Consider the following 27,061-nt stretch of genomic DNA (forward strand, 5'->3'; position numbering starts at 1 on the left):
ATACAATAGGTACAGACAACTATATATAGATAACAGTAACCCTAATATATATGGGCCTTTATGGGCCTTAACACCCCCCTTCAAACTCAAGGTGGAAGTGAAGGTTCTGAAACATTGAGTTTGAGTAAATGAAGCCGATGTTGCTCTCGAGTTTGTGCTTTAGTGAAAAAATCTGCCACTTGTAGTTCTGAGGGCACATACTGAAGAGCAATTGTTTTCTGATGACAATGAGACCGAGTAAAGAAAGCATCAACACCAATATGCTTTGTAAGTTCATGCTTCACGGGATCATTGGCAATCTGTATGGCTCCAGTATTGTCACACAGAAGAGGTGTAGGAGCATCACAAGAAATACCAAAATCAACTAATAACCATCGAAGCCATACAATCTCTGAAGTGGTAGTGGCAAGTGCTCGAAGTTCTGCTTCTGTACTAGAACGAGATACAGCCACCTGCTTCTTAGACTTCCATGCAAGAGGAGAAGAACCAAGAAAAATGCAATAACCTGTGACAAAACGACGATCTGTTGGATCACTTGCCCAGGTGGAGTCTGAGTAAGCATGAAGCTGAAGTGGACTATCACGAGCATAGAACAAACACTGAGAAGATGTCCCCCTTAAGTACCGTAGTACACGAAGCAAATGTCCAAAATGAATGGAAGTAGGGGCACTCACAAACTGACTCAGAATATGAACCGCATGAGCAATATCAGGTCTGGTAACAGTGAGATAGACAAGGCTGACTACAATACGCCGATATCGAGACGGATCCTCAAGAGGTGTACCATCAGAAGAACGAAGTTGTAAATGAAGATCCATAGGTGTCGCAGCTGTTCGACTATCTGTAATGCCAGAACTATGAATAAGGTCTTGTATGTATTTGGACTGAGAAAGATAGTAGCCATCTGCCGAATGTAATACCTCAATCCCTAAGAAATAACTGAGTGGACCCAAATCAGACATTTGAAATTGTTCACTAAGTCGCTTCTTCACACAAGAAATGTGTTCCACATCGTCTCCCGTAATCAACATATCATCAACATATAGAAGAAGCAAAGTGCGTCCACGTGGAGAGAGATGAATAAATAGAGCAGGGTCATGATCACTAGGTAAAAACCCAGCAGCTTGTATCACAGATACAAAGCGCTCAAACCAAGCACGAGGAGCCTGTTTAAGACCATATAGAGCACGACGAAGGCGACAAACATGACCAAGAGGAGCATCAACACCTGGGGGTGGTTGCATATAAACTTCTTCATGCAAATCTCCATGAAGAAAAGCATTCTTAACATCCATTTGAGAGATGGTCCAAGAAGAAGTAGCAGCCACGGCAATAAGAGTACGAACAGTAGTCATATGAGCAACTGGTGCAAATGTCTCATCATAATCACGACCTTGAGTTTGCTGAAAACCTCTAGCAACAAGACGAGCTTTGTATCTCTCGATAGAACCATCAGACTTTGTCTTAATTTTGAATACCCATTTAGATGTAATTAGCACTGCACGTGATGGTAGTGGAACTATATCCCAAGTGCCTGTACGATCAAGAGCAGCAAGCTCCTCAGACATAGCAAGTTGCCATTCCGGAATAGTAGAAGCTTCTTGGTAAGTGGATGGTTCGACACTCACACATGTAAAACCATACTTGGCAGCGGGACCAATAGTAGCACGATCTCTTAAATTATATCTTGGACCAACCTGTAACTCATCAGGAATAGTATGAGACTCATCAATATCATTAGAAACATCAACAGCAGGTGTATCAGGACTGGCCGTGGTGGTAGAACTAGATGGAGACACTGTGAGATTTGTGGGACGACGATGGAATACACGTGTGATAGGTGGTTTAGGATGAAATGGAGGTGGTACAGGAGGAGGTGTAGTCCCTTGTGAAGGTGGCGTGATGGAAATAGAAGGAGCAGGAATGGGGGTAATATGATGAGGAGTAGTGACATCATCAGAGGAAGAGATAGGAGGTAGACACAGGAACGATGTGGATTCTGTGGGAGAATATGAGGGCTGAGTAGAGGTGTTATAAAAGAAAGGACGATCCTTAACAAAGGTCACATCGCGAGAGATACGTATGCGACGAGAAAAAGGATCATAACACCGATAACCTTTATGTTCAGGACTATATCCTAGAAAAACACATTCAACAGATTGTGCAGTCAACTTAGTTCGCTCACGAGGTGCAAGCAAAACATAACAAGTACATCCAAAAACTCGGAGATGATCATAACTGGGAGAAGTACCAAAAAGAATTTCACCAGGACATTTTCCAGACAGTTTGGATGAAGGTTGTCTATTTATGAGATAGACAGCAGTAGAAACAGCTTCACCCCAAAAATGAGAAGGCACAAAAGATGAAATCAAAAGTGTGCGGGCAGTCTCTATAATATGACGATGTTTGCGTTCAACAACACCATTCTGAGCATGAGCGCCAGGACAAGAGAGTTGAGCAAGAGTGCCCTCAGATGATAAAAATTTATGAAAAATATCAGACAAATACTCTCCCCCAGAGTCAGAGCGAAAAACTCTAATAGGAGTAGAAAATTGTGTGTGAACCATGCGGACAAAAGACTGATAAATAGAACACAACTGAGAGCGATGTTTCATAAAATAAACCCATGTATATCGAGAATGATCATCAATAAAAATGACATAATATTTGTGACCACCCTTTGTGGGAAAAGGTGCAGGACCCCATACATCAGAATGAATAAGATCAAAATGTCTAGTAGAATGAGAAATACTAGATGAATATGGTAGTTGTATTTGTTTTCCAAGTTTGCAACCCTTACAATGAAAACCAGACTCAATAGTTGTATGACCTAAACAACCTTTATTTATTAATGTGGACAGTCGAGACCCACAAAGATGACCAAGACGATAATGCCACTGGGCAAAGGAAGAACAAGCAGAACTCGATGTAGCGGATGACACACGAGCAGAAGTTTCAATGGAAGAAGGAAGACGCAAAGTATCTAGGATGTAAAGGCTAGGAACACCTTTACGGCGATGGCCAGTCCCAATCACTTTCCCGCTTCGACGGTCCTGAATAAAACAAGATGAGTCATCAAATCCAACAAAACAATTTTGGTCGGTAACTTGACCAACCGAAAGAAGATTCATGGATAACTGAGGTACAAAAGAAACATTGGGTACAGAAAAATAAGGATTGCAAAGTGTACCCTGATGAGTAATTTGACAAGATGTACCATCAGCTGTCCGAATAGAAGCTCCATCAGTGACCGGCTTGCAAGCGACCAACTGGGACTGATCAGATGTCACATGAAAAGAAGCCCCTGAATCAAGTACCCATGACGACGAAGGAGCAGTAACAGGAGAAGCAGCAGCAATAGACACTGAACCTCCAGGAGTGGAACTAGTACCACGACGAGCACCACGGGCAGCACCACGGGCAGCACGACGTGCACGATAGTCAGCCAACTTCTCTGGATGAAGAGAAAAACAATTCTCTGGAAGATGACCAGTCTTGCCACAATGCTTACAAGGCTCTGAAGAGGAGCTTTTTGGTGCCCTGATCCTCTGAGAAGCTGCCAACACACTATGAGAGACAAAAGCAGAAGAAGACATAGACTTGAGACGTGTTTCTTCTGCAAGTAAATCAGACAATGCCTGTGCCATGGTGAGATCAGAAGAATTGTGAAGCAATCGTGTACGAATAGAATCATATTCAGCCCGGACTCCCATGACAAATCTGTAAGTAAAAAACTTTTCAATAAACTTGTGTGTTGGGCAAGGATCAGTGGTACACTCTGGTATCATGGAAATCAGTGATCCCATCAAACGATCAAAAGCAGAGTAGTACTCATCAATAGACATATCATTCTGCATAATTTCATGAGTTTGTTGCATAAGATTATGCAAAAGAGCACCACTATCCTGAACATAACGTTTCTTCAAGTTGTTCCATATGTCCTTAGCTGTTTTGAACTTAGAAAGACTCATAATCATGGATTGTTTAGTACTATTGACCATGACAGCCATCACTTTTCCATCATTAATATGCCATTCTTTTATTGCAGCAGCATTACTACCATCATCCTTAAGCACAGGTGGAGATTCAGTTAAGTGAAAAAGTAAACCATAGCCTCTTAATGCAGTCTCTACACAGAAAGCCCACTCTGGATAATTCTGGCCATCTAAGATGATATTAATAATTATTGTATTTATTGAAGACATGTTGAGAAGAACCTGGGCCTTCGAGCGTTGGATGGAACAGCAGTGTCTTTAAGAGGAAGATGAACGCCTCTGTTCTTTTCTGGTGGCCTTCGAGTAGTGACGCCGGAACAGAGAACACAGCCACCTGGCACCGTGGAAAGAAGACCTCCTCTCGTGCTTAGGACTCCTTATATAGAAAAGAAGGAAGAAGAAAGCGAAACCATCACTGGAAGCTGGTCGAACACCTTCAATCAAGTAACCTACAGTTTGTTTCTCGTTCACCTCAGGGTACACGATTCTGTGCCCTAACCGGATAAGAACCTGGTAAAGTCCTTTCCTGATGGCTTCCTTTGGCGGCAACGGCACTGAGAAGACGGGCTGGGCGTCCTTCGGCGGCGGCGGCACGCGCTGCTAACAGAGAGGAAACAGAGGAAGCCGGGATGGGGCGCGGCCTGCGAGAGATGGCGTGCGGCCTGCGAGGGAAGCCGGAGACGTGCGCTTCCTGCCCTGCCGCACCTGCTCCGGCAGCCGCAAGGTCTACTGCGAGGCGGCGCTGCAGGCGGCTGAGGAGGCGGCGTTGCAGGCGGCTGAGGAGGCGGCGCTGCAGGCGAGACTGCTGCTGCAGCGCTGCTCAGGCGAAGAAGAAAACCGGGGGCGATTCCTCACGCGACGACGGCGGCGTGCGAGGAGATCGAGGCGGCGAAGGTCGAGAACGTGCTGCGGCGAGAGGAGACGCGCGTTGCGGGAGAGGAGACGAGGCGCACGGAAGAGTTGCGGTGCGGGAGACAAAGAGAAGAAGAAAAAAAAGAAATTGACGGCGGCGGCGGTAGATTAGGGCGAATAAACCTAATCCCAATCGACTCGCTCTGATACCATGTTACACGAATATGAAAAGTATACAAATACAATAGGTACAGACAACTATATATAGATAACAGGGTATATGGGCCTTTATGGGCCTTAACAGAAATATGATCCAATTCTTAATTAAAAGTAACATAAATTTAAAATATTACCTGCACTAACATTGCAACTTGCACTATTTGTTACAGCCTGAACCACATTCTTTTCTCCAATGCAATACACAAATTTAGAAAGTAACTCAAACATCTTGTCAGCTGTGTGAGAATAGCCTGAAGCATCAACTGATTCAATAAATACGCTTCCTTTAGGACCATTTACCAAAAAATTTATAAGAGTCCTACCCTTTTTATCCGTCCACCCGTCTGCCATAATTGTGCATGCAAACTTAGCATGATCTTCTTTGTGGGATTTGAGAAGTGAGTTCGTATTTGCCAACTCCTTCAAATACTTAACCCTCACTTCATGATATGGTGGAGTTTCATCCCCAATCCAAATTGCCCAATGGCTTCAATACAAGGCTCAAAAGAATCATATTTAACGACATTGAAAGGAATTCTGGCATCATACATTCATACACCAAATTTCTCAACTGCAATATCTCTTAACTTCTTTTTATTTTCATCATATTGTCCTTTAATTTTTGCACATCTTTGTTTGACAATTTCATCAACATCTTTCATAAAATAAAGATTAATAGGTCCAGTTTGTTTACACTTTTTACCTTGGACCGTAGGATGAATGCTTGGATTGGATATTGGTTGTTTCCCTTTCACTTTAGTTTAAAGATCATCTTTATATTCTTCCAAATCTTCCGAATCAACAATATCATTAGAATGAGGAATACCATCCATTTGATTCTTCAAATCAAGGATTGAAATCTCGAGCCATTTTGCTTGATACCGATGAAATTTCTCGTTCCACCTATGTACCGGTATTGACACCAGCGATTCCGGCTGGGGCGCTGTCTAGAGGTGTCGCCTGGGTTTGGTGATGTCTCCGGAGACGTCGTGCGGGCCCCGATCACAGGGAACAGTGAATGGATCGGATTTTTAAACTTAAGTTTAATAATAATTTAGGTTAATAATTTTAATTAACTCCTAGCTATAGTTGAGATAATTTAAATAGACTTAGTCAAAATCTCATAAAATTATCCTTTTATTTTTTAAAAAATATTTTATATTATATATATATATATTTTAAATATTTAGATTAAATTTTTTATTTTTAGTTAATATATTTTATATTTTAAAAATATCGAAACTATACTGGTACGACACGATACGGTATCGAAACTGTATCATTCTGGTCTGGGATCGAAACTTCGATACGGCTCGGTATTTTTAAACCTTGCTTCAAATTACTCTTTTGTTATATGAACTCTGTAATTTCTTCTTTAACATGCTCGGGACATTTCAGACAAGCTTTCAGATTTCTATTGCTCCCAATTAGATGTAGATTGTGTCAATAAATCCCGCCATTTGTTATTTTACAACAAAAAATACAACTGACAATATTTGGATTTTTAGGATCTGAACATGTTGCATAATATCCTTTCGAGTTGATGGAATTATTGTATTTGACATGATTAAGACAACTGAAATCAATAATAATCAATCTTAACAAGATTGAGGAAGCAAATAGGAGAGGAAAGCTACAAAAGATGCGACAGCAGCCAGGCGGATGGGCGGTGGCGGCCAGGCAAATAGGAGGTGGCGAGAGGCAGATGGGAAGTAAAGGGTCAGAGGTTCACCTTGGTGTTGGCGGCCTGGCAAACAGGAGGCAGTGAGAGGTAGATGGGAGGCAAAGGGCTAGAGGAGAGAGAAGATGGGTTTAAGACTTTAAGCCTTTCACCTTGGCGGCGGCGATGGCTAGGCAGACGGGAGGTAGAGAGCCAGAGGTGAGAGAAGATGGGTTTAGGGCTTTAAGCCTTTTACCTTAATGACGACGATCAGGTAGACGGGAGGCGGTGAGAGGCGGACGGTTTTAGGGCTTTTAAGCCCTTTACTTTTTTTTTTAATTTAATAACTCTGCCAAACTTTAACAAAAAAAATTGACTTCTCTAAAGTGCAAAAGCGCACGCCTCGCGCTTTAACGTGAAGCGTACACTTTAGAGACTTCATGCGCGCGTTTTAGAGACTTCGTGCACTTCCGAGGTTCTGAAGTGTAGGGCTTATGCCTCGCATCACTTCGCGCTTAAGTGAGCGAAGCACTCTCTTTTGACAATTATGGTTTAATAACTTGTACTTTCTTCTGATTTGTACTCATTAATTAAGCATATTAATTAGTTGTAATCCATTTAAAATTAACTAAGCAACCTACAACCAATTCAATTGTTGATCTTCCCCATGCAGATATTTAACCGCTCCCATTAAATATTGAGTTAAATCAAATGGATATGTGCAATTAGTTGCATATGCCCGCTAATTTTTTTCATTATCTAAATCCCAACTTATGCCTGGATATAATTGGCTATTAATCAAATTATCAAATTAGTTATGATCATATGATTTATTATTCTTAAGAAAATAAGTAGTTATGGGATCGTAGTTGTTATAATTGTGTAGCAATTACGTTTCCGTACCTGCTACAATAACGCCGAAAATAAATGTATTTTTGAGAATAAAAATAGACTGAGGTGGGATGGGGTGCTATGAAAAAGGGGAACACTTTTGACGATTCCAATAAAAAGGGGTGCCCTTTTTGATTTTTGCCCATTAAAATTCTTACTATGACCATATTAGATATATCTTCCTCTTAGCTCTTTATTGGTATATTATAGAAAAGTATTTTAGTGGGGGGTGTTAGCTTGCATCCCATGTCATGATGCCTTTTTTGTTAACTATTTTATTTTTTAAAATATTTTTGGTATGCTTGCATGTGATAAACTGCATTCATTTTATTTTGACCTCCAGGAATTACAAGTCTACCTGCCGTGTTCTCCACTTTGAAAGATATTATTCAGTTCCTTGTAAACAGCCTGATAAATATACATCGTTAACAATTTATGGGTGTTGTTAAAACATATTTATAAGTCCATCTTGCATCGCTCCATTGGAGGATGCAAGTAGTTTAACTAATTCTTCCTTTAAAAATCTCTGTAAAGTTAACAGACAAGATTAAGATACTTTTGCTGGTTTTGCAACTTCCTAGGTAGTAAAGTTGATTAATCTGAGGGCATTGTGGATCTACATTTGTTCTAAATATTACTTCGAATTCATCAATCTTCATAGTGTCTGCCTTAAGTTTGCCAGGAACGGTATTCATGGGTGCACTATGTTGCTGTCTGTGTCCAGAGGACTTTGAAGAATATGCCTACTCAAGCAATCCGATATATTGGCACTGCATATGCTTAAGATATTTCTTTCACCAGCTATTGAATGGGGTAATGTTTATATACATTTCCATTATTCTGTTTATAATACTTAACAAAATTCTACGAATGAATTCTCTTGTATGTGCTAACTTGCTATGTATTTTATATATTAGACATGCTATTTTATATTAGACATGCTTATGATAGCATGTTTTCTATTTATGAGAAGCTATTTGTGTTCTGTTATTCAAAATGACTCCAAATGACTCCAAGAGAAAACAAGAAAAGAAATGGAGCACAGTTCTACTGCAAATTAAGAAGAGGGAGGAAGAGCAAATTCTGGCACTGCACAAAAGTTTTAGAAGACACACTTGGAACTTTCAAAACACTAATTCTAAAATGACAGTTGCTTTTCTAATCTATAATGCCATTGAAGAGGTAGTAGACTATTTAGTTTTGAGATGTAAATAACTTTACCTGCCAAACTAGACACCATAGATGAGGACCAAAATAAAGAAAAATATATAGAATGGTCGTTCCTCACCCTTCTGTCTACAGGGAATTCCCCAGAAGTTCTTGAGCTAGACATTTAACCTGCAAGGATTTTTTTACCATTCTTGGTATACCTACTAGGATTGTTTCTTAAGCTAGATGACTAAATTTTTTTGTATGAGCAGGAAGAAACTGCTAACTTTGCCTACCATAGGTAGTCCTGCATGTCCAAGTAGGCCCCTTAAAATCTAATATGAGAGGTCATATAGGTGGAGGGATAAGGTTTATTTTAACCACCTGAGATGATCTATGGCCTGTATCTATAAAAGTTAATGGGAAAGGATTAGGGTTTTTTTTACCCATGATAGGCCCCTCCACATTATTCATTACTGTAAAATTACACATTAAACCTTGTAATATATAGTATGTACAATCATATCCCTAATATTTTTCCTAATTTAACTCAGATATTAGGAAAACCTAGCTTGTTTTAGATCCTAGGATCTCCTTAGAACCATTCTTATAGTAACTTATCAATCATATGGAAAACTGGCATTATAATTTCATTGGATTTCACTGTCTCTTATGAAGTGACAATTAATCTTGATGTGTTTCATCAACATCAGTATGCATATTTGAAGGTGACTTCGGTCCTCATATAAAAGTGTCTTTCCTAGAGCATCCTTTCAGATGTCATAGAATTCTTAAGACTACCTCTAAATGATCACGACATTGAGTCTCAATAAAATAACTAGACATATTCACCATTGTTCCTGTTGAGATCAGTTTCAGGACACGTCGCCGGCTTCTCAACACCAAGACAGAACAGGGTCGAAGGAAGGGGGGTCACGAAGCTTGCTACTCCTGCGAAAAGAGCAACCGTGAGAAGGAAGGCCAGGGGTGCCCTGACGCGACCACTCCGATGCTTAAATCAGTAGGTGAAGAAAAAGCAGAAGAGCAGAAGAACTGAGGAAGAATAAGAGGTTTGGTGTGGCTAATGTGTGCGTACCTCCTTGTGGAGAAGGATGAACCTTATATATATGAAATGGGTGTCATGTCACATCTTAATTAAGGAAGGCGTCTCATCATTGGTAATGATCTTGTTAGAAGGAATGGAGTGGTCAGAAGAGAAGTCCCATCGTTGACATGCAATTGAAGGGTCATTTTGCGCGTATATGTCAGAGTAAGGACCATGATTAGTGGTAGGGGCATGTCAGGAGAAATGATGACCTCTCTGTATGATGGGAAGAGTGATATTCAATTGAACAGGGCACTGAGGGTGGAACGTTGGCTGAATTGAGTCTGGGCCGAGTCTGCGTAGGGATGGTACAACTAAGCGGATTGAGAGAAGTCGGGTTCTCACAAGGATTCAGCTCGGCTCGGATCTAGGAGTCTGTCCTCACGAGGATTCGGCTCAGCTCGGATCTAGGAGTCTGTCTCCACGAGGAATCGGCTCGGCTCAGATCCAAGAGTCTGTCCTCATGAGGACTCGGCGGTTGAAGTCGCGGACCAATGATTGACTCAGGTGATCCATCGAGTTAGTTGCTAAGGGCCGACGCGAGGGTCGGGTCCGGTAGAATGCCGAATCCTAAGTCTCCCATCCGGTCTATTCCTCACGGCCGTAACAACCATGAATGACATGTCTAGTGTTAAGGCACTTCAATTTTCCAACTAACCTTTTATATCTTTTGTGTTCAGGTAATGGATCCCCCTTTCCTTGCAACAGTGACATTGAGATCCACAAGGATATTGATTGGCTTAGCTTCCAATATAACAATTTCGTCGACATATATTCCCATTGAGATGTTTAAATGTATCTTCTTGAACAAACATATCTATTTAAGAAAATATGCTAGGTTACATAAATTCTAAGTCTAAAAGTGCGAGTGAAGATATAACTTTTGCTTTGTGATTGTTATAGTGTCATTGCAAGTTATGTTGATATCATCTCTATATAGATAGTACGAATAATTCACTTCCTAGATAGAGATGTAAAATGAAACACTGAGTGACAGAAGAAGAGCACCATTTAGTGTATTACACTATACACTAAGGGATTGCTTCAAAGATATAATGACTTCCAGTTTGACACTGAACCATACTCCCTCTTTGTAAGTGGAGGTTACTTCAAGTACAATTCTTCCAGCAGGTAACTGTGGAGGCTTGCATTCAGGTAACTGTGGAGGCTTGCATTCTTGAAATCCAACTAATGAATGAGGCACATTCGTGAAGAGTAGTTGGATTGAAGTAATCTTAGGCACAAGTGAAAAGGTGTCTAAGCAATCCATTACATAGTTAATCCATCACCTAGACTTGAGTGTATCTTTAGCCATCAATCAAGCCTTTGGCTGATCCATTAAGTCATTAGGTGATGTCTTCATTGGAAATACTTGTTTACTACTATTGTGAATTTGTCAAGAGGAAGAGGTATTGGTTGCTATATAGCATTAAAATTTAAGGCTTATATTCTCTGTCATAGCATGTTTAACATTGGAACATTGGATATGAGATGAGGTAGGTGATGTAAAATAGATAGGTATGAAATGAGATATAAATGAGAGGTAGAAAAATTCAAGTACTTTTTCATAGAGCAATAGGAAGATCCAAATGAGAGATGGGATATATAATAAGAGGCAGTGTTAGGTGAGCAGAGACTTGTATAGATCCTCAATTGTAGAAGGATTTGATGTTGGTGGTCATGCATTAAAAGATAATGGAATAGACAGTTGTAGGAATTGGAAGTACCTCATTCAAATAAATGAGGCTGAAAGGAATGGAATAGATTTAAAGAAGGTGAGATTGTTTGCAATAATAGATGTTATTTAGGAGAGTAGCAACAGCAGCTTTTCTGTAACTGAGAGTAGCCTAGGAAAATTGCTTTAGGTGATAATTATCTTGGTGAGTAATAAGAATGGACACAAGTAAACCCAAATACCTAAGGTGGAAAATAGCAGATATGATCACATAGAAACAGAATAGCAAAGGGAACATCACCTGATCAGGAACAAAATAAGGCATGCAATTTATAGGATAACATACAGTAACAATAACATCATCCCAAAACCTGAAAGGAATCCACTATATGAATAAGAGTACCAACAGTTTGAATGAACTAGTAATTTTTTCCATACCAGGTGTATGAGGACAAGATGATTTACGAGTGTGAAAATATTCCCTAATATTATTACCTCTTAATACCTTAATAGATACACTGGAGCGTTACCTCAGCATATAAGAAAAATAAAATGGATTTTAGAATGATCTTTTATTGAGAAAACCTAGCTATTTATGAATAAACTTCAATAAAATTAATAAAATATTTTAAATCAAGTTTGGAATAGAGCCAACTAGGACTGAAATATCAAAACGAACTAAAAAAAAAATATAGAATATGTTTGTAGCACTGCTGGAAAACACAAATTGAATATGTATTTCTAATTTACATGACTTGCATTTAAGAATCTTCACACATTATAAATTAGGCACCATCTTCGGAAGGTTAGAAAGACTGCTGATGTCTGTTACCAATATGTAATTCCAGAATGGAAATAGAATTACCGATAAATCTTATGGGGCAATTGAAATATTTATTAAGCTTACTCCTAGGTAATAAGCTTAAAGGAAATTAAGCACATAAACAAAGAGCAAAGTGATAAGAATGAAGTAATTGGATGTATTAGGAACTTGCCAAATGACGTTTGTCAAATATGGAAGAACAACCATTGACAAGTATATAGGTGAACTGAGTGTTGTAAGAGTAGAAAATGTGTGGATATTATGTTTAAAGGCCTGAAAGTAAAGAACTCACATAAAGACCTTGTGGAATTTATGATAGATGCAATAAAAGTAAATTCAATAGATGAGACTATCAGGTTGAGAAGAGAAAGCTAACGCAGTCAGGAGCCAAGGAAGATGGATTCGTTCCTTAATAATAACTGTCATAGTGGGACTAAAGATAGAGGAGATAGGAGCAGATGCATCATCTTGAATAGATGTGACTGACTATGCCACATGGACAGTGTGCAGAGGATGACTTATTGGATAGCCATGGAAAAATTAGTAGACATGTTTGACAGACTAAAATTTTCCATAGTAGGTAGGTATGCCAATAATACAACATTCACAGTTCTGCTAGGGGACCTCCTCCCTCCACTGCCATTAAACTCTCCAGATGAAAACTATGAGGTAGCAGATCAACCTGACACCTTGGATTGAGGGAAGCATTAGTTCACCAAAAAGAGGGCATGACATCAGAGAAGAAATTAGTAGTTTGCTGTCTGAAGTAGTATTAATCTAGAAGTATTCAGGTTTCTTAAGATGGCGGAGGGTTTGATCTCCTAGTTAAACCCTTTGCCTCCTCCCTACAGTGGTTCCAAGAGGGAAATAGAGGGTCTGTTATTGTGGTGAATGAGATGAATGCTTGGCCTGACTGCAAACTTACCATCTTGTGAAGTGTCATGATCTATCAAGTAGATACCTTCAATTGGCAGCAGTTAATGTTGTGCGACAGCACTAACACCTTCCAAGCTGTGGGACAGCTTCCATCCTTTCCTAGGGTTGAGCTCACAATCTTTGACTAAGCGATGATGAGTCTGGATGGTGTCACCAGTTACGTGGCGATTGTGCAGGTGTGTGATGATTGCATGGCATAGGTGAGTAAGCACATCATAAACCAACTGGAATCTTGAGGACAATGTTTCGACGTCGCATGTTAATGAGTTTGATCTGATCTTGTGAGGTGATGCCTGTAGCCCAATATCATATCTTGCGGAACTAGGAGGCATTCCACATGATGCAGATTGAAGGAAAAAGAAGAGCAAGGAATTTAAGGAAGAAGGAGAAGATTATGAAGAAAATTTGATTTCTTTGTATTGAATTTCTTTTTGCTACCTCTCTCAAAAACTTAACACTTTCGCCCCTTTTTATATAGTTTTGGATGACATGAAAATCAACAAGACATTAAAAACATTAAATTCATTAACTAATAAGATTCATGAATCCATGAAGAGGTACTTGAGATGAAATTGGACTTTACTTTTTGTAGAAGTAGAAGAGACATTTGAAGTCTATTTGTAATTTGATTCTTGAATTTGGTTTAATCCAACAATGCCTCCCATAAACCAAATATAGATCCTTGAAAAGTTGCAAGATTCCTTGAAAATATAGATCCTCCAAGCGGTTTTGTAAAAATATAAGCAAGTTGTTCATTGCTAGGACAATACTCTAGGTTGATTTCACCTTCATTAACAAGTTCTCTTAGGAAATGAAATCGCAAGCGGATGTGCTTGTTCTTCCATGCAGTACTGGATCCTTTGAGACAGAAGTTGTAGAACTGTTATCACAATATAATATTGTCGGATCTTTTTGCTTGCATTTTAAATTTTCAAGAACTCCTATTAACCATAAAGTTTGACATTCTGCTAAAGAAGCTGTTATATATTCTGCTTCGGTAGTTGAAAATGCTATAATTGGTTGCTTCTTTGAACACCAACATTGCTCCACTTCCAAGGTTGAAAATATAGCTAGAGGTACTTCGAGAATCATCAATACTTCCTCCAAGATTGCTATCTGTATAACTAACAAGTTTGATGGGCATGTGTGCTTCGTAGAAAATGTCATAATCAATGGTTCTTTTAATATATCGAAGAACCCTTTTTGTAGTTTCCCAATGGTTTGAATAAGGTTTTTTCATATATTTGCTAATCAAACTTACTGTGAACATGATATCCGATCTAGTGGTAGTAAGATACATCAGGTTCCCAACCAAGCTACGAAACAAATTTGGATTCACCATCTATCCTTCACCAATATTACTTAGTTTCAAACCTGTGATGCAAAGAGTTGAGACTAGCTTTGCATATTCCATCTTGAACCTTTTAAGAATTTGAGTTGCATAGTATTCTTGTGAGATAAAAATTCCTTCTTTTGATTGTTGAACATTAATGCCCAAAAAAACGATGCAACTCACCAAATTTGCCATTTTTAAACTCACTCATCATAGAGTTGTTAAATTCTATCAATATCTTCATATTATTTTGGTGAAAATAAAGTCATCAACATAAAGATTCACAAGCATAAAACCACATTCAGAATTTTGTTTGATATAAAATATATGCTCAAAAGGACATCGTTGAAAATTATATTTAATAAAATAATCATTAATTTAGTCATACCATGCACGAGGTGATTGCTTCAATCCATAGAGAGTCTTTCTGAGCTTATATACTTTGTCCTTATTTTCACAAAACCAAGTGGTTGTTCAATATAAATTTCTTCTTAAAGGAAACTATTTAAAAAGGCCGATTTGACGTTCATTTGAAATAATTTTCAACCATTTTGAGCAGCAAAAGCAATAATTAATCGAACTGTATCAAGTCTAAAAATAGGAGCAAATACCTAATTAAAATCTTCACCTTCTTTTTGTTTGTATCCTTTGTAACTAATTTTGCTTTATATTTATTGATGGAGTCATCTGGATTGGTTTTGGTCTTGAAGATCCATTTCACTCCAATTGGAGTTTTGTGTGATGGCAAAGTAGTGAGCTCCTATGTACCATTCTTCTTGATAGAGTTTATTTCTTCATTCATGGCATGGACCCATTTTTCTCTTTTGATGCTTCTTCATATGTGATTGAATCTTCTCCTACAAAGAATGCAAAAAGACTTGATCTGTCATATTTACCTCTTCAGTCTCATTATAAATGTCTCTTAAACTCCTTATTTTTCTTTGCGATGATGATGGTGAATTTTGTGGAGATGTATTACTTTCAAGATTATCAGGCTACAAAAAGGAGAGTCCTCATCAAAGTTAAGAAATTGCCAATTTGATAAACCTGTCAATTTTGAAAAAAAATAAGAAACCTTTTTATCAAAATGGGCATCCCTCCTAATCACAATCCTTTTTATTTTTGGATTATAAAGTTTGTAAGCTTTGCTCTTTTCACTATAACCAATGAAGATGCACTTTTCAGATTTGTCATCAAGTTTAGTTCTTAAAGAATCAGGAATCTAGGCATATGCAAGGCAACCAAAAGTTTTTAAGTGATGAACATTTGGTTTCTTTCCATACCATGCCTCATTTGGAGTAGAATTTTATAACCTTTTTGTAGGTGATTTGTTGATTAGATAAATGACACATGATGTTGTTTCAATCCAAAATTCAACTGACATATTATTCTTCTTCAACATACATCTGACCATATCCAAGATTGTCCTATTTTTTCGCTCTGCGATACCATTTTGTTGTGGCGAATAATGAGTTGACAATTCATGTCTAATGCCATGGTTTTGACAAAATTCTTCAAATAAAGAAGATAAAAATTTACCTCTGCGATCACTTCTCAAATTTTTTATTTGACAAGAAGAAAATTTTTCTACTTGAGTTTTGAAAACTTTAAAGAAAGAAAGAGTTTTTGATTTTTCTTTAACAAAATATATCCAAGTTTTTCTGTATGCAATCATCAATAAATAATAAGAAGTACGAGTTACCTCCAAGAGATGGTACTCGCATAGGTCACAGATCAATGTGGATAGATTCCAATGGTGAATGTGATTCCCACTTAGATTTAGATGGGAATGACTCTCGATGTTGTTTTCCAAGCTAATATTCTTCACATGCTTCACTTATACTATCAATATTAGGTAGTCCTTGAACAATAATTTTGCTTGATAATTCTTTCAAGCTCTGAAAATTCGGTTATCCAAATTTGTCATGCCACGACTTAAAAATGTCTTTATTAGCTATAAGATAACAAGTAGCATTTATAACATCAAGTTTGAGTAGAAATAAATTATTTGAACCCAAACCAATCTTTGCAACATCTTGATTTTTCTTCTTCAAGGTGCAAAATTTACTAGCATAGTGAATATTAAAATCCTTTTTTAAAAGATGACCAACACTACAGAGATTACTTCGTAAACTAGGAACATAGAATTCCTTAGACATCTTTTCAATTTTTTCAGACTTTGTCTTGAATGTGGTTTCTCCTACTCCTTCAATTTTCTAGGATTTAACATCTCCAATTATTACCTGCCCATAGTTAGCTTCGACAATAGTTGAAAACAAGCTTTTATTTTCAGTCATATGCCGACTTACACTGCTATCGAGATATTAATATTCTCAACATTTCCATCACAAGCAATTAATAAAGTTGAACGTTATTTTCATGCAAAAAAACAACTTCATGTTTTTTCTCCAGGTATTTTTCCCAACAATCATTTATTTTATGTCCCGGCTTATGACAATAATGACATTCAATATAAGGTTTCGAACCTTTGTAATTACCACACCCTCTTCCTCTTTGATAGTTGTATGAAAATTGTATCTCCTTTTTAGACTCTTTGTTCCCCTTTTCTTGTGAATATTGGTGAGAATGTCCTCCATCTCTTCCCTGATTCCGACCTCTTCCACGTCCATAATAAGAGCCATGACCTCCCGTGGATGTGAACTGAGATTTCAAAGCTTGATTTTGAGAAGAAATAAGAGGACTTCATGGAAGGATTCTAACCTCATGAGCCTCCAATCTTCCCTGCAAGCTTTCTATGGACATTAATGAAAGATCTTGTGATCCTTCTATAGCGACTACCACATGATCAAATTTGCCTGTAAGCTTTGCAAAATTTTCTCCACCACCCTTTGGGTCTCTATGATTTCTCCATTTGATGCCACTTGATTTACAATAGAATTGATTCGTGTGAAGTATTCTGAGACTTTTTCACTTTCTTTCATCTCTAGCTTCTCAAATTCTACTCGTAGAGATTTTAAGTGAATCTTTTTTTACTCAATCTTGGCTAGAATAAGTCGTTTGTAGAATCTCCCATGCTGTTTGAGCATTTGTTGCTTTTGAAATTCTTTCATAAACTGGAACTTCAAGCGCTTGATAAATTTGAAAAAGAGTCTTTCTATCCTTTTGCTTCCTGCTCTTCAGAATATTTTTTTGTGCTTCAGTCAAATGATCTTCATCCTCTGCTAGATTTACTCCTTCAACAACACTCCATAAGTCTTGAGATTCAAGACATAGTTTCATAAGAGTACTCCAATAATCAAAATTCTCACCATTGAATTGAGGTACAAGAGAAACAATATTGTTGGCCATTTTTGTTAGGTTCAATAGTTAAACTAGAAGCAACCAAAAGATGGAGTTTAACACTTGTTGAAGTCCAGAGTTGTGAAAGTACCTCAGTTTCACTGTGCAGTTGGGTAACAGTGCCATAGTTTGTCGTCTTCACAAGAACCTCGCTTTGATATCAAATTGAAGGAAAAAGAAGAGCAAGGAACCGAAGCAAGGAATTTAAGGGAGAAGGAGAAGATTATGAAGAAAATTTGATTTCTTTGTATTGGATTTCTTTTTGCTACCTCTCTCAAAAACTTAATACTTCATCCCTTTTTATATGGTTTTGGATGACATGAAAATCAACAAGACATTAAAAATATTAAATTCATTAACTAATAAGATTAATGATTCCATCAAGAGGCACTTGAGATAAAATTGGACTTTGCTTCTTGTAGAACTAGAAGAGACATTTGAAGTCTATTTGTAATTTGATTCTTGAATTTGGTTTAATCCAACAAAAGATTCGCATGGCATAGGTGAGTCTGGTTGGTGTCATCAGTTATGTGGCGATTGTGCAGGTGTGTGATGATTGCATGGCATAGGTGAGTAAGCACATCATAGACCAACTGGAATCTCGAGGACAATGTTTCGATGTCGCATGTCAATGAGTTTGATCTGATCTTGTGAGGTGATGCCTGTAGCCTAATATCATATCTTGTGGAACTAGGAGGCATTCCACATGATGCAGATGAGAGAGCATGCAAGGGTTCGACGTGATGAATCCACCAAAAGATTGGAATTTCAGTGGCTACATTACACCAGTTGTCTAGGATGCCATGTAGACGTTAAAAGAGAGAGAGAAAAAAGATTTCTTATCCATGGTAGTCTTTTCAACCTATGTTTTTAATTCATCAATGCAAAATTATACTTTGGACCTCGTAACCTATGGTATTAATAATTAGGTACCTAACATAATAACATATAGGGCATGAAATGTGAGAACAGTGTTATATGTAGGATGTGATTTAATACCATGTCCTCATCTAATAATTAGGTACCTAACATAATAACATGTAGGGCATGAAATGTGATAATAGTGTTATATTTAGGACGTGATTTAATACCACGTCCTCATCAATGGGGATAGCTTGCTAATCTTTGGGTTGGCATCATTTTCATACTCTTAACTAAAAAGAGTTGCTATATTATAAAATACTTTGTGAATATTAACAGATCTAGTTTCTTTGGATGGCTTTTTATTGTCAACTTGTCTCACATCTTCAATTAATACTTCAGTTTGATATGATGATACTTCAAGAATTTGAAAATATTTTATCTTTGTAGCATGGGGTAACATTTCAAAGACTTGATGACCGCTCAGTACCTGCCCAAATTCAGACAATAACTCAATCGACATCATCAGTATCAGGGAGTGCTTCTGACAATTCACTGTCTGAGACACACCACCATGTTCCTAGGCCACCACCTTATGAAACAGAACCTAGATATTCTCGCTCACATCGTGAGGGATTGGTCTCAAGGCGTGAGAAGTCTATTAGCCCCATTCAAGAAGATTTACACATTCTTAGAAGAAATGGTAGTAGTTCTGCTTTTGAAACCTTGGCAAATGTTAAAAAGAGAAATATTGCAGAATCTGATGAGGAGTGTATATGTATGCACATTGAATCAGAGAAAAACCAATCTGCTAAAGCATGTGGCACAGGTTTTGTTATGTCATCAGAAGATGAAGATGTCTGCCCTACATGTCTGGAAGGTGACTTTGTAGATGCTGCACTCAGCATATCTATTTACTTTGTCTCACTCCAAGTCACATACACACATTTCATTCAACATATTGCACTATACTCCTATGCTCAAAAATAATCTTTCTATTTGCCATATTACCTTTTAATCAACAAAGGGAAACAAAAAACATCTTTTGATTTAATTAGGCTATGATTAGTCAGTTTTTGTGGTTGACACTGAGAAAGTTATTATCATTGATTACATTCATACTTTCAGCCTAACATAATATCTCAAAACTATCATTTTCCATTAGGTTTGAGAGTTAAGCTCTTTGGCAAACTGAGAAATGTAACTGCAAATAAGTTATATTGATCCAATCCCTGTATGCACGCTCAAGCAAGGGGAGTCTTAAAATCATAAAACTCCTAATGTGGCTTTTTGTTAGTAGTTTAAGCTTTTGGGAGTGTTAAATCTCCCTGCAAGTATGCATTGTCTTTAACACTCATGATTATATTCTGTACGCAACTTCTGTGATTTTTCGGTTATGTTAATGTGGTTATTCCTTCTCTATTAAGTCATCTTATGTATTTCAGACATCAACACATGGGGAAGTATGATCCTTAAAATATTATCTGCTTGTTGCAGAATATACTCCAGCAAATCCCAAAATTGTAGCAAATTGCTCTCATCATTTTCATCTGAGCTGTATATATGAATGGATGGAAAGAAGTGACACTTGCCCAGTTTGTGGAAAGGTACTTATAACAATTTCTGACTTCTGTAAATGATTCTATTTTCGCAAGAAATTCATTGTCATGGTTTGAAAATTTTCATGGTCTATATTTTGCACTTGGAACTTCATACCATTCTATATTCCATAGATTTGATTGACTTCATATATTAAATTCAAATAGCTGCTTGATCATTACTTGATTTATAGAGGGCAAGTATATTCCAGTGTTGAATTCATAATCAGCAATGGAAACTTACAAATCAAATACGAGAATGCAGGATTCTACTTAATTCACTATCTCCTAAACTTTTTGTAATATTGGTCATAAATCAGGAGATGCAATTCTGTGAGAGCCCCTGATGAAGAGCTTAAGTGCAGAGATTGCCGAGCACTTGTTACTTGACGGGGCACCAACAAACAAGCAATCCATCACCAATATGTTTGTGATCGAAAAACTATACCCTGTATAGATAAAGAGTTACCAGATTTTCAACCCCCCTCCCCCCTGCGGCAATCTCTCGCAAGAATTGTGGCATCCCTGTTGTTGTATCGACGCACTCTGTTGTTAAGATGAACAGCAAAATATCACAGATAAGAAATTTACATTTTTCTAAATTGTTTGTAATCATAGGCGTTACTTCCAAATGTCTTAAACACATTGGTTGTTTGCTTTTTCTTTCAGGTAATATATAATATTTTCATAAACAAAGTGCAAAATCTGGTCCATATCTTCTTTATTGCGTATCCATGCCCTGCAATGGTAGTTTCATCTGATAAACTTATAATTTGATGTTAATTTTCACTGTCTTTGATTGGGGCAAAATCCTTGTGGTTAGTGGTAGTTCATGCATCCTTCATTTGTTTCTCGAATGTGTGGATTTACCTAATGTTCTAATAGCATAATGCTGGTGGTTGAATCAACAGTACACCAATCTCATCTGTCCTTAGATACTGTTTCCTTATTGTGTTACCTGCAGAAATCCAATCACAAAACCCAAAGAAAAGAGAAATATGTTTCATGCTCTCACAAGGACAAAAAGTCTGCAAAATGATTCAGATCCCAGCTGCTGTTAGTGATTTTGTGATGATTTTGGCTACATCATCCAACTTTTCGTCTAGACTGATGGGAGGGCAGTGCACTTGCAGGGAACCACAAATGGAGGAAATTGAACACATTCACCAGCTCATCCTCTGCTTTGCTTGGTCTTGTGTAGAAAGAATGTTGATCTCCAGGACATAATTGAGTTGGTTATGACGGAGCAGAGTTGTTGAAATAGATAAGAGTCCAATCTCGACGAAGCCGAAGTCATGACCTCCTCCGTCGAAATCAACTGTAACTTCTCGATTTACCTCCTCATAGATGGTCATGGAGTTGACCGTGTGAGACAGATGGGGTGGCGGATTTCACCTTTTACTAAAACTGTAGAAAGAATGTTCAACAAGGCTGTATATAATATGTCCAATACCAAAAGATGGCTGAGGACTGGAGTGAAAACCCATTGATATTCTTTCTTCTCCAAGCCAACTGAAACCATGTTTTTCTTGATAGAAACATGGAAATCCACTTCATTTTTTTTTCAAGAGTTTCCTTTTTAACTCATAGCTGCCTTCTTCTTTGGGCGTTTGGTCCCTTTTCTCAGCAAGTGAAGCATAAATACATTTGGTGGGCAGTTTGTTTTAAAAGCAAAGAGAGTAAAGAAGGATAGCTACTAACTCTTGAGATACTCATGATGGACTTGGGGCACCATATCCAACTAACTCAATGGTTTTGAGTATTCTTGGTAAGATTTGAGTTGTTCAAGCCAACCAATGGCTCAAGAGAAACCTAAATAGGTCCAACCAACCAAAAGGTGCAAACTAGTTCATTCTGACTTGAATTTCAATTCAATTGGGAATTCACAACCAGTGAGTCTCCTCTCTCCTTTGAGCAACCCTTCTTGATTACCTTGTCTTCTGTTGTGGGGGTCTCATGCTCTTCCTTGGCAATGCAAGCCACAAGGCATCATGCAATCCACTAGCAAATCAACCAGACCATCATCACCTGCTCAGGTAGAGCAATAAATTGTGTAACACAAAAATCCTATTCCCTAATTTCGATAAATTCTCTTTTATAAAAGGTAGAATTCATCGTCCCAACGGTTCTACACGGTCGTCCTCACGGCCATTTGTAAAGAGGTAAATCGAGAAGCTGCAGTTGACTACGATGGAAAAGGTATTGTCTCGACTTCGTCGATATTCGAACCTTTGTCCTTTTCTACTCTGATTTGTCGTAACCAACTCAACTATGCCTTGAGGGCATATTGTTAACAAAAAAAACTGTCCGGATAAATTTTTTATAGTGATCAGCACCATCGTCGAAACAACCCCATATTCAAAAAATCTCCTAAGGGATATCTTTTTTCTTTCTTTTTATTCTCAAACAAATGTGCTGCAGCTGAATAACTAGAATTGGCTTCTTCAAGCTCACCATTCTTGTACTTCTTCACAAATTTTCCAATGCAATGCGGCTGCCCGAGGGAATCCAATGAACGTAAATCCACAAATACAAACTCAACAATGCTCCAAAATTTATGTTCAGATTTATCTACACATCATACAATTCTCACACAAAAGAAAGATACCAACTTCTTTCTCTACATTTGGCTGTTATGTGATATTGGGAAAAAGGAAAATTAGGAAGAAGAAGAAAGAACTCATCTCCTCCTATCAAATGGTAGCAACTGAATCGGACCATGTCGATTTCTTGAGCTGCCCACATCTTTGCACACTCTATCTAGCATGCAAAGGAAGTCCCTCACAATTACAAAAATTCTTAGGGGGTTCGATTCATCCTTTCTCACATCTCCATGATAGTACTCTGTGGTACCTCTCACTTGAAGCAACACTTGCTTCTCTTCACCTTTCAGCTCTTCTATTATCCTTTCGGCATCACTCAGAAATAACTTCATAGTAAGCACAAATTTCGTGCTTCTTTCACTGACAATTATGTCTTTCTCTACTAAATGCTTCAATTGGCACAATCCGATTGAAAGATTTGTGACTGAGGTCACCAAGACGTCCAAGTCAATAGTTGCTGTCTTCTTAACATTAGTGAGTTCAGTGCTTAGTCCTGAAACAAGCTTTAGGCATGTTCCCTTGTAGTCATCATCTCTTTCTTCAGCTGTTGTTAGCTTACACTTGGTGTTTTTGATCTCCATTTCGTTCGCATTTAGACCTTCTAATCGAACTATTTCCTGCACAACGAAATGTAGTAAGGTAGTTTTTCCATCGGTTCCTTTCACATCTGCCAGTTTCAAGAGAGCATCGAGTTTGAAAGCTCTTGCACCGCCTCGAATGGTTCCAACATTCATCCTGTTTCCGGTTTTAAGCACAGCTTCCAACAACCTGAAGAAAAGCCTACTGGATCTGAGCTCTTTGCAAGCTTCCTAGAACAAGATCAATAAGATTAGCAAAGGAGCAATTCTAGATGAAGGTGAAGTTTCTCCCATTCGAGTGCTTACTTCGATCATTGCAAAAGAGCTTCGAAGATGAGCTACTTCATCCTCAAATGTTTCTTTGAACAGCATGACTTCACTTCTAGGGAATGCAAAGGGTACGCGAAGTACTGTCTTAAGAAACTTCTCCGAAGGGTCTAACTCGTCCAGATTGCCATTAAACTTGGAAAGCTCTTCTTCTTCTTCCTGCGTTGGTGCCATCTTCACCAGTGCTTCCAACTGTTGCGCAGTCAGTCCTTCACCTAATGAAAGTAGAAAACCAACCGAAAAAAGTTGTTAAACCACAATTCTATCAGTTGAACGCTTTTCTTTCCCAGTTTTAGACAGTGATAACTTGCTTTCTTATTACATATTTAGATCTTAATTGCATTTGTTTTAAGGTCAAGTTTCAGCGAAGCCTTGGCGCTATAGTAATATTATTGTCGTGTGATCTTATGGTTATGAATTCAAGTCGTGAAAGTAACCTCTTACAATGCAGGATAAGAAGCTACCTTTTTATGAACAAAATGTAAATTGAATTTCGCAGTTTACCTATCATCAAAGCATTGCAAACTTGCTCAGCAGTAGCATTCAAGGCCTTCATCAGTATGGTGACGTTCTGCAGCCTCTTGTGCTCCAAGACATGCTTTCCAGGTGAAGGTGTCTTGCTCTTCCCTTCTTCAGTCTTCTTCGCTGAGCTTTGCAAATTGTACCCAAAAAGAGACTCGATCATTTTCTCGTCGAATCTGGTTTGAAGCAAAAGGCTGAGTTAACAATTTTATTGGTACGATACGGATTCAAGGAGCGTAAAGAAACAAAGAAGATTTCGCTTGTTTGTTTGCTTACTCAAATGAGTTTGATCTTATCTTGTCCCATACCATCAAACGATCAGGCGCTGCTCTGACTTTGTCCCAGTGAAGAGGCTTCAACTTAGGAAGTGGAATGCCATCGTTGTCTACTGGTTTGGATAGTAGACTTGGACATGGCGGCGGTGGTGGAGGACTGGCTGAGCTGCAGCCCTTGGGCAATGGAATTGGTCTAATAGGTGGAGGTGGCGGCGGCGGTGGAGGACTGGCTGAGCTGCAGCCCTTGGGCAATGGAATTGGTCTAATAGTTGGAGGTGGCGGCGGCGGTGGAGGTGGTGGTGTTTTTTCGGAACTATGGCCGTTATTGATACCTGACATTGGAGAAGAGACCACTGCTTCATTGCTATCGCTTGTACTCCTTGCGCTAGAAGAAGATGCTCTCTCTTCCATTATTGGAGAAGCATTATCCTCCATGGAAAAGGAAGAAGAAGCTGCTCTCTCTGCCATTAATGGAGAGACATTATCCTCCAGGGAAAGTGAAGAAGGTACTTGAAATCTCCTTCCGCTGAAACTTTGTGAGGAAGAAGAGAGGAAGGATTGAGTTGGAGTCGAGACCTTCTGCGGAATCACCAAGGTTCTTGAAGTCGGATTCCGAACCGGTGAAGTGGACTTGTAGGAACTCACCGGAGAAAAGTTCTCCTCCGATGAACTCAGAGCTGAGTGATTCAATGGCTGAGAAGAAACTGAGTGGAATGAATCGTCGTCGTCGTCCTGATGCCCATCTTTTGGTGATTGGCAATTAGGAATGGTCTCCCCCGGCGCGGCATTCTTCATATTGAAGTCGTTCTCCAGATATTTGGCTAAAGAATTTAGATAGAACTGGTCGGAGGTGGGATCGAAGCTCACGTTGTCGGCGCTGCCGGAGGGAGCTCGAAGGTTAGTTCGCCGGCGAGAGATCGACACCAGCCTTTCCGACCTTTTCTTGGAGTTCCTTCTCCTTGAACTCTTGCAGAGTAGAAAGACGGCAGTGCCCGCGACGACGACTACTCCGGCGGCGCCAACGAGCACTGCTATGATCACTACAACTCTTTTGCGCCTTTTCTCCACTCCGTTGCCACTCCCGTACTCCAGACTCTGCCCTGGCGCAATGTGGCGGTGCACCGGCGACGCCGGGCGGCGATGGGGGCTGGAGAAGTGGAACGGAGGTGGTTTCCCGGCGAAGAAGGACGGACCTGGCGCGGGGGCGTACGCCTCCCTCGCACGGCCGGCGATCTCGACGCCAAGGAGGAACCTGAGCCTCACGAGCATCCGGGCGGCCATGTCGTCGCCAGCATTGTCTTCCCCCGACGTCATACGGATTTCTCCGACTTCCCGAGCTCCACCGTCGAACCGCAGCAGAGCTCTGCTCTCATCTGGAGCACCCCACGGCGAGATCCTGAACAGGGCATGATACAAGAAGAGGAAGAAGGCGGCGACGAGGAGAAGGCAGAGGAATTTAGCAGCTAACGCCATGTCTGCTCCTCTCCTGGTGTGGTCGCAGAGGAATGAGGGAGGGAGAGAGGAAGGAGAAAAGCTCAAAAAGGAGGAGAGAAGCGTGGAGTTGGGTTGGGTGGTGGATTGGATCTGAGAATTGAGAAGCCAAGGCTTTAATGCTACTCCAAGGAATCCCTGAGCACGGCAGTTGTGAGCAGTAAAGGCCCTCTGGCTTTGGCATCATCAGCTCTCTCTCTATTTAGTAGTAGTAGAAGAAGAAGAAGTAGTAGCAGTGTTTACAAAACTCCTCTTTAAACTCTTTGGTCCTTTCTGTTAGGTGGGTGGGAAATCACTGCCTTTGGTTCCAAGTATATCTATCTTTTCTTCTTCTTCTTCTGCGTCATCGTCGCATCATGTTCTCGTTACATAATCAGCAATTGTCTTGGATAAATGATGGAATGAGAAGGCAGTCAAACGAGTTTCAGCGAGCGAGCGAAGCGAGCTACTTAATTTAAGGGAATGATTGTGGATAGCGAATGGGAAGGCGTCCTGTCTGTAAGGTGGGTGTGCATCAGGGGACCATCGTCTTCCTCCTCTGTTTGGTTCCATTTCGCTTGCATTGCCTCCCAAGATTATTAGATTTGATAGTCAACTTGGAAAAGTTGATGGTGGATTTGCATAGATGAGACGGAGGATGGATTTCGTCAGTTGTTAGTTGATAACAGAGGAATTTATCGTGTATTCTTTTATAAAAAGTGAAATGCTAACAGTTTCACCGATGTCCATTAAAAAATTAACAGAGGAATTTAGCTTATCGAGATTGTACTTTTTCATAATCAACTCAGTTATAAAAGTGATTCGTATCTATTTAATGACATCACATCCTAACAAAAAAAAATGATAATCCCAATTAGTCTCGTTGACT

At 39.0% G+C, this 27,061-nt stretch overlaps 2 protein-coding genes and 2 pseudogenes across 2 annotated transcripts; 1 reads left to right on the forward strand and 3 right to left on the reverse strand.

Annotated features, from left to right (window-relative positions):
* Positions 1–2,716: 2,716 nt before the first annotated feature.
* Positions 2,717–3,845, reverse strand: LOC141819604 (uncharacterized; annotated as a pseudogene).
* Positions 3,846–5,171: 1,326 nt separating this feature from the next.
* LOC141819606 (uncharacterized) lies at positions 5,172–6,631 on the reverse strand (annotated as a pseudogene).
* A 1,581-nt stretch (positions 6,632–8,212) lies between these two features.
* LOC141819605 (E3 ubiquitin-protein ligase At3g02290-like) lies at positions 8,213–21,217 on the forward strand. Its single transcript, XM_074706851.1, has 4 exons — positions 8,213–8,430; positions 19,250–19,679; positions 20,297–20,406; positions 20,718–21,217. The coding sequence occupies exons 1-4, from the start codon at positions 8,311–8,313 to the stop codon at positions 20,742–20,744; spliced, it is 687 nt and encodes a 228-aa protein (XP_074562952.1). The 5' UTR covers positions 8,213–8,310; the 3' UTR covers positions 20,745–21,217.
* Positions 21,218–23,077: 1,860 nt separating this feature from the next.
* Positions 23,078–26,175, reverse strand: LOC141819607 (uncharacterized). Its single transcript, XM_074706852.1, has 5 exons — positions 24,920–26,175; positions 24,704–24,859; positions 24,410–24,603; positions 23,885–24,120; positions 23,078–23,809 (listed from the first exon to the last, which is right to left on the reverse strand). Exons 1-5 carry the CDS (start codon positions 26,173–26,175, stop codon positions 23,078–23,080), a joined length of 2,574 nt encoding a protein of 857 aa, XP_074562953.1.
* Positions 26,176–27,061: the final 886 nt, after the last annotated feature.

The sequence above is a fragment of the Curcuma longa genome, unplaced genomic scaffold, assembly GCF_044706935.1.
Source record: "Curcuma longa cultivar G26 ecotype Majalengka, Jawa Barat unplaced genomic scaffold, ITB_CL_G26_1.1 contig_99, whole genome shotgun sequence".
Classification (NCBI taxonomy): domain Eukaryota; kingdom Viridiplantae; phylum Streptophyta; class Magnoliopsida; order Zingiberales; family Zingiberaceae; genus Curcuma; species Curcuma longa.

What these genes read in the sequence shown, in the direction of transcription:
- LOC141819605 (XM_074706851.1), top strand. Translation starts at nt 8,311, where the DNA reads ATGGGTGCACTATGTTGCTGTCTGTGTCCAGAGGACTTTGAAGAATAT. An exon ending in TTCACCAGCTATTGAATGGG is followed by an intron (nt 8,431 to 19,249) that starts GTAATGTTTATA and finishes TTATCTTTGTAG; the next exon opens with CATGGGGTAACATTTCAAAG. An exon ending in CTTGCCCAGTTTGTGGAAAG is followed by an intron (nt 20,407 to 20,717) that starts GTACTTATAACA and finishes GTCATAAATCAG; the next exon opens with GAGATGCAATTCTGTGAGAG.
- LOC141819607 (XM_074706852.1), bottom strand. Translation starts at nt 26,175, where the DNA reads ATGGCGTTAGCTGCTAAATTCCTCTGCCTTCTCCTCGTCGCCGCCTTC. An exon ending in ATAAGATCAAACTCATTTGA is followed by an intron (nt 24,604 to 24,703) that starts GTAAGCAAACAA and finishes GCTTCAAACCAG; the next exon opens with ATTCGACGAGAAAATGATCG. An exon ending in GCTCTTTTGCAATGATCGAA is followed by an intron (nt 23,810 to 23,884) that starts GTAAGCACTCGA and finishes ATCTTGTTCTAG; the next exon opens with GAAGCTTGCAAAGAGCTCAG.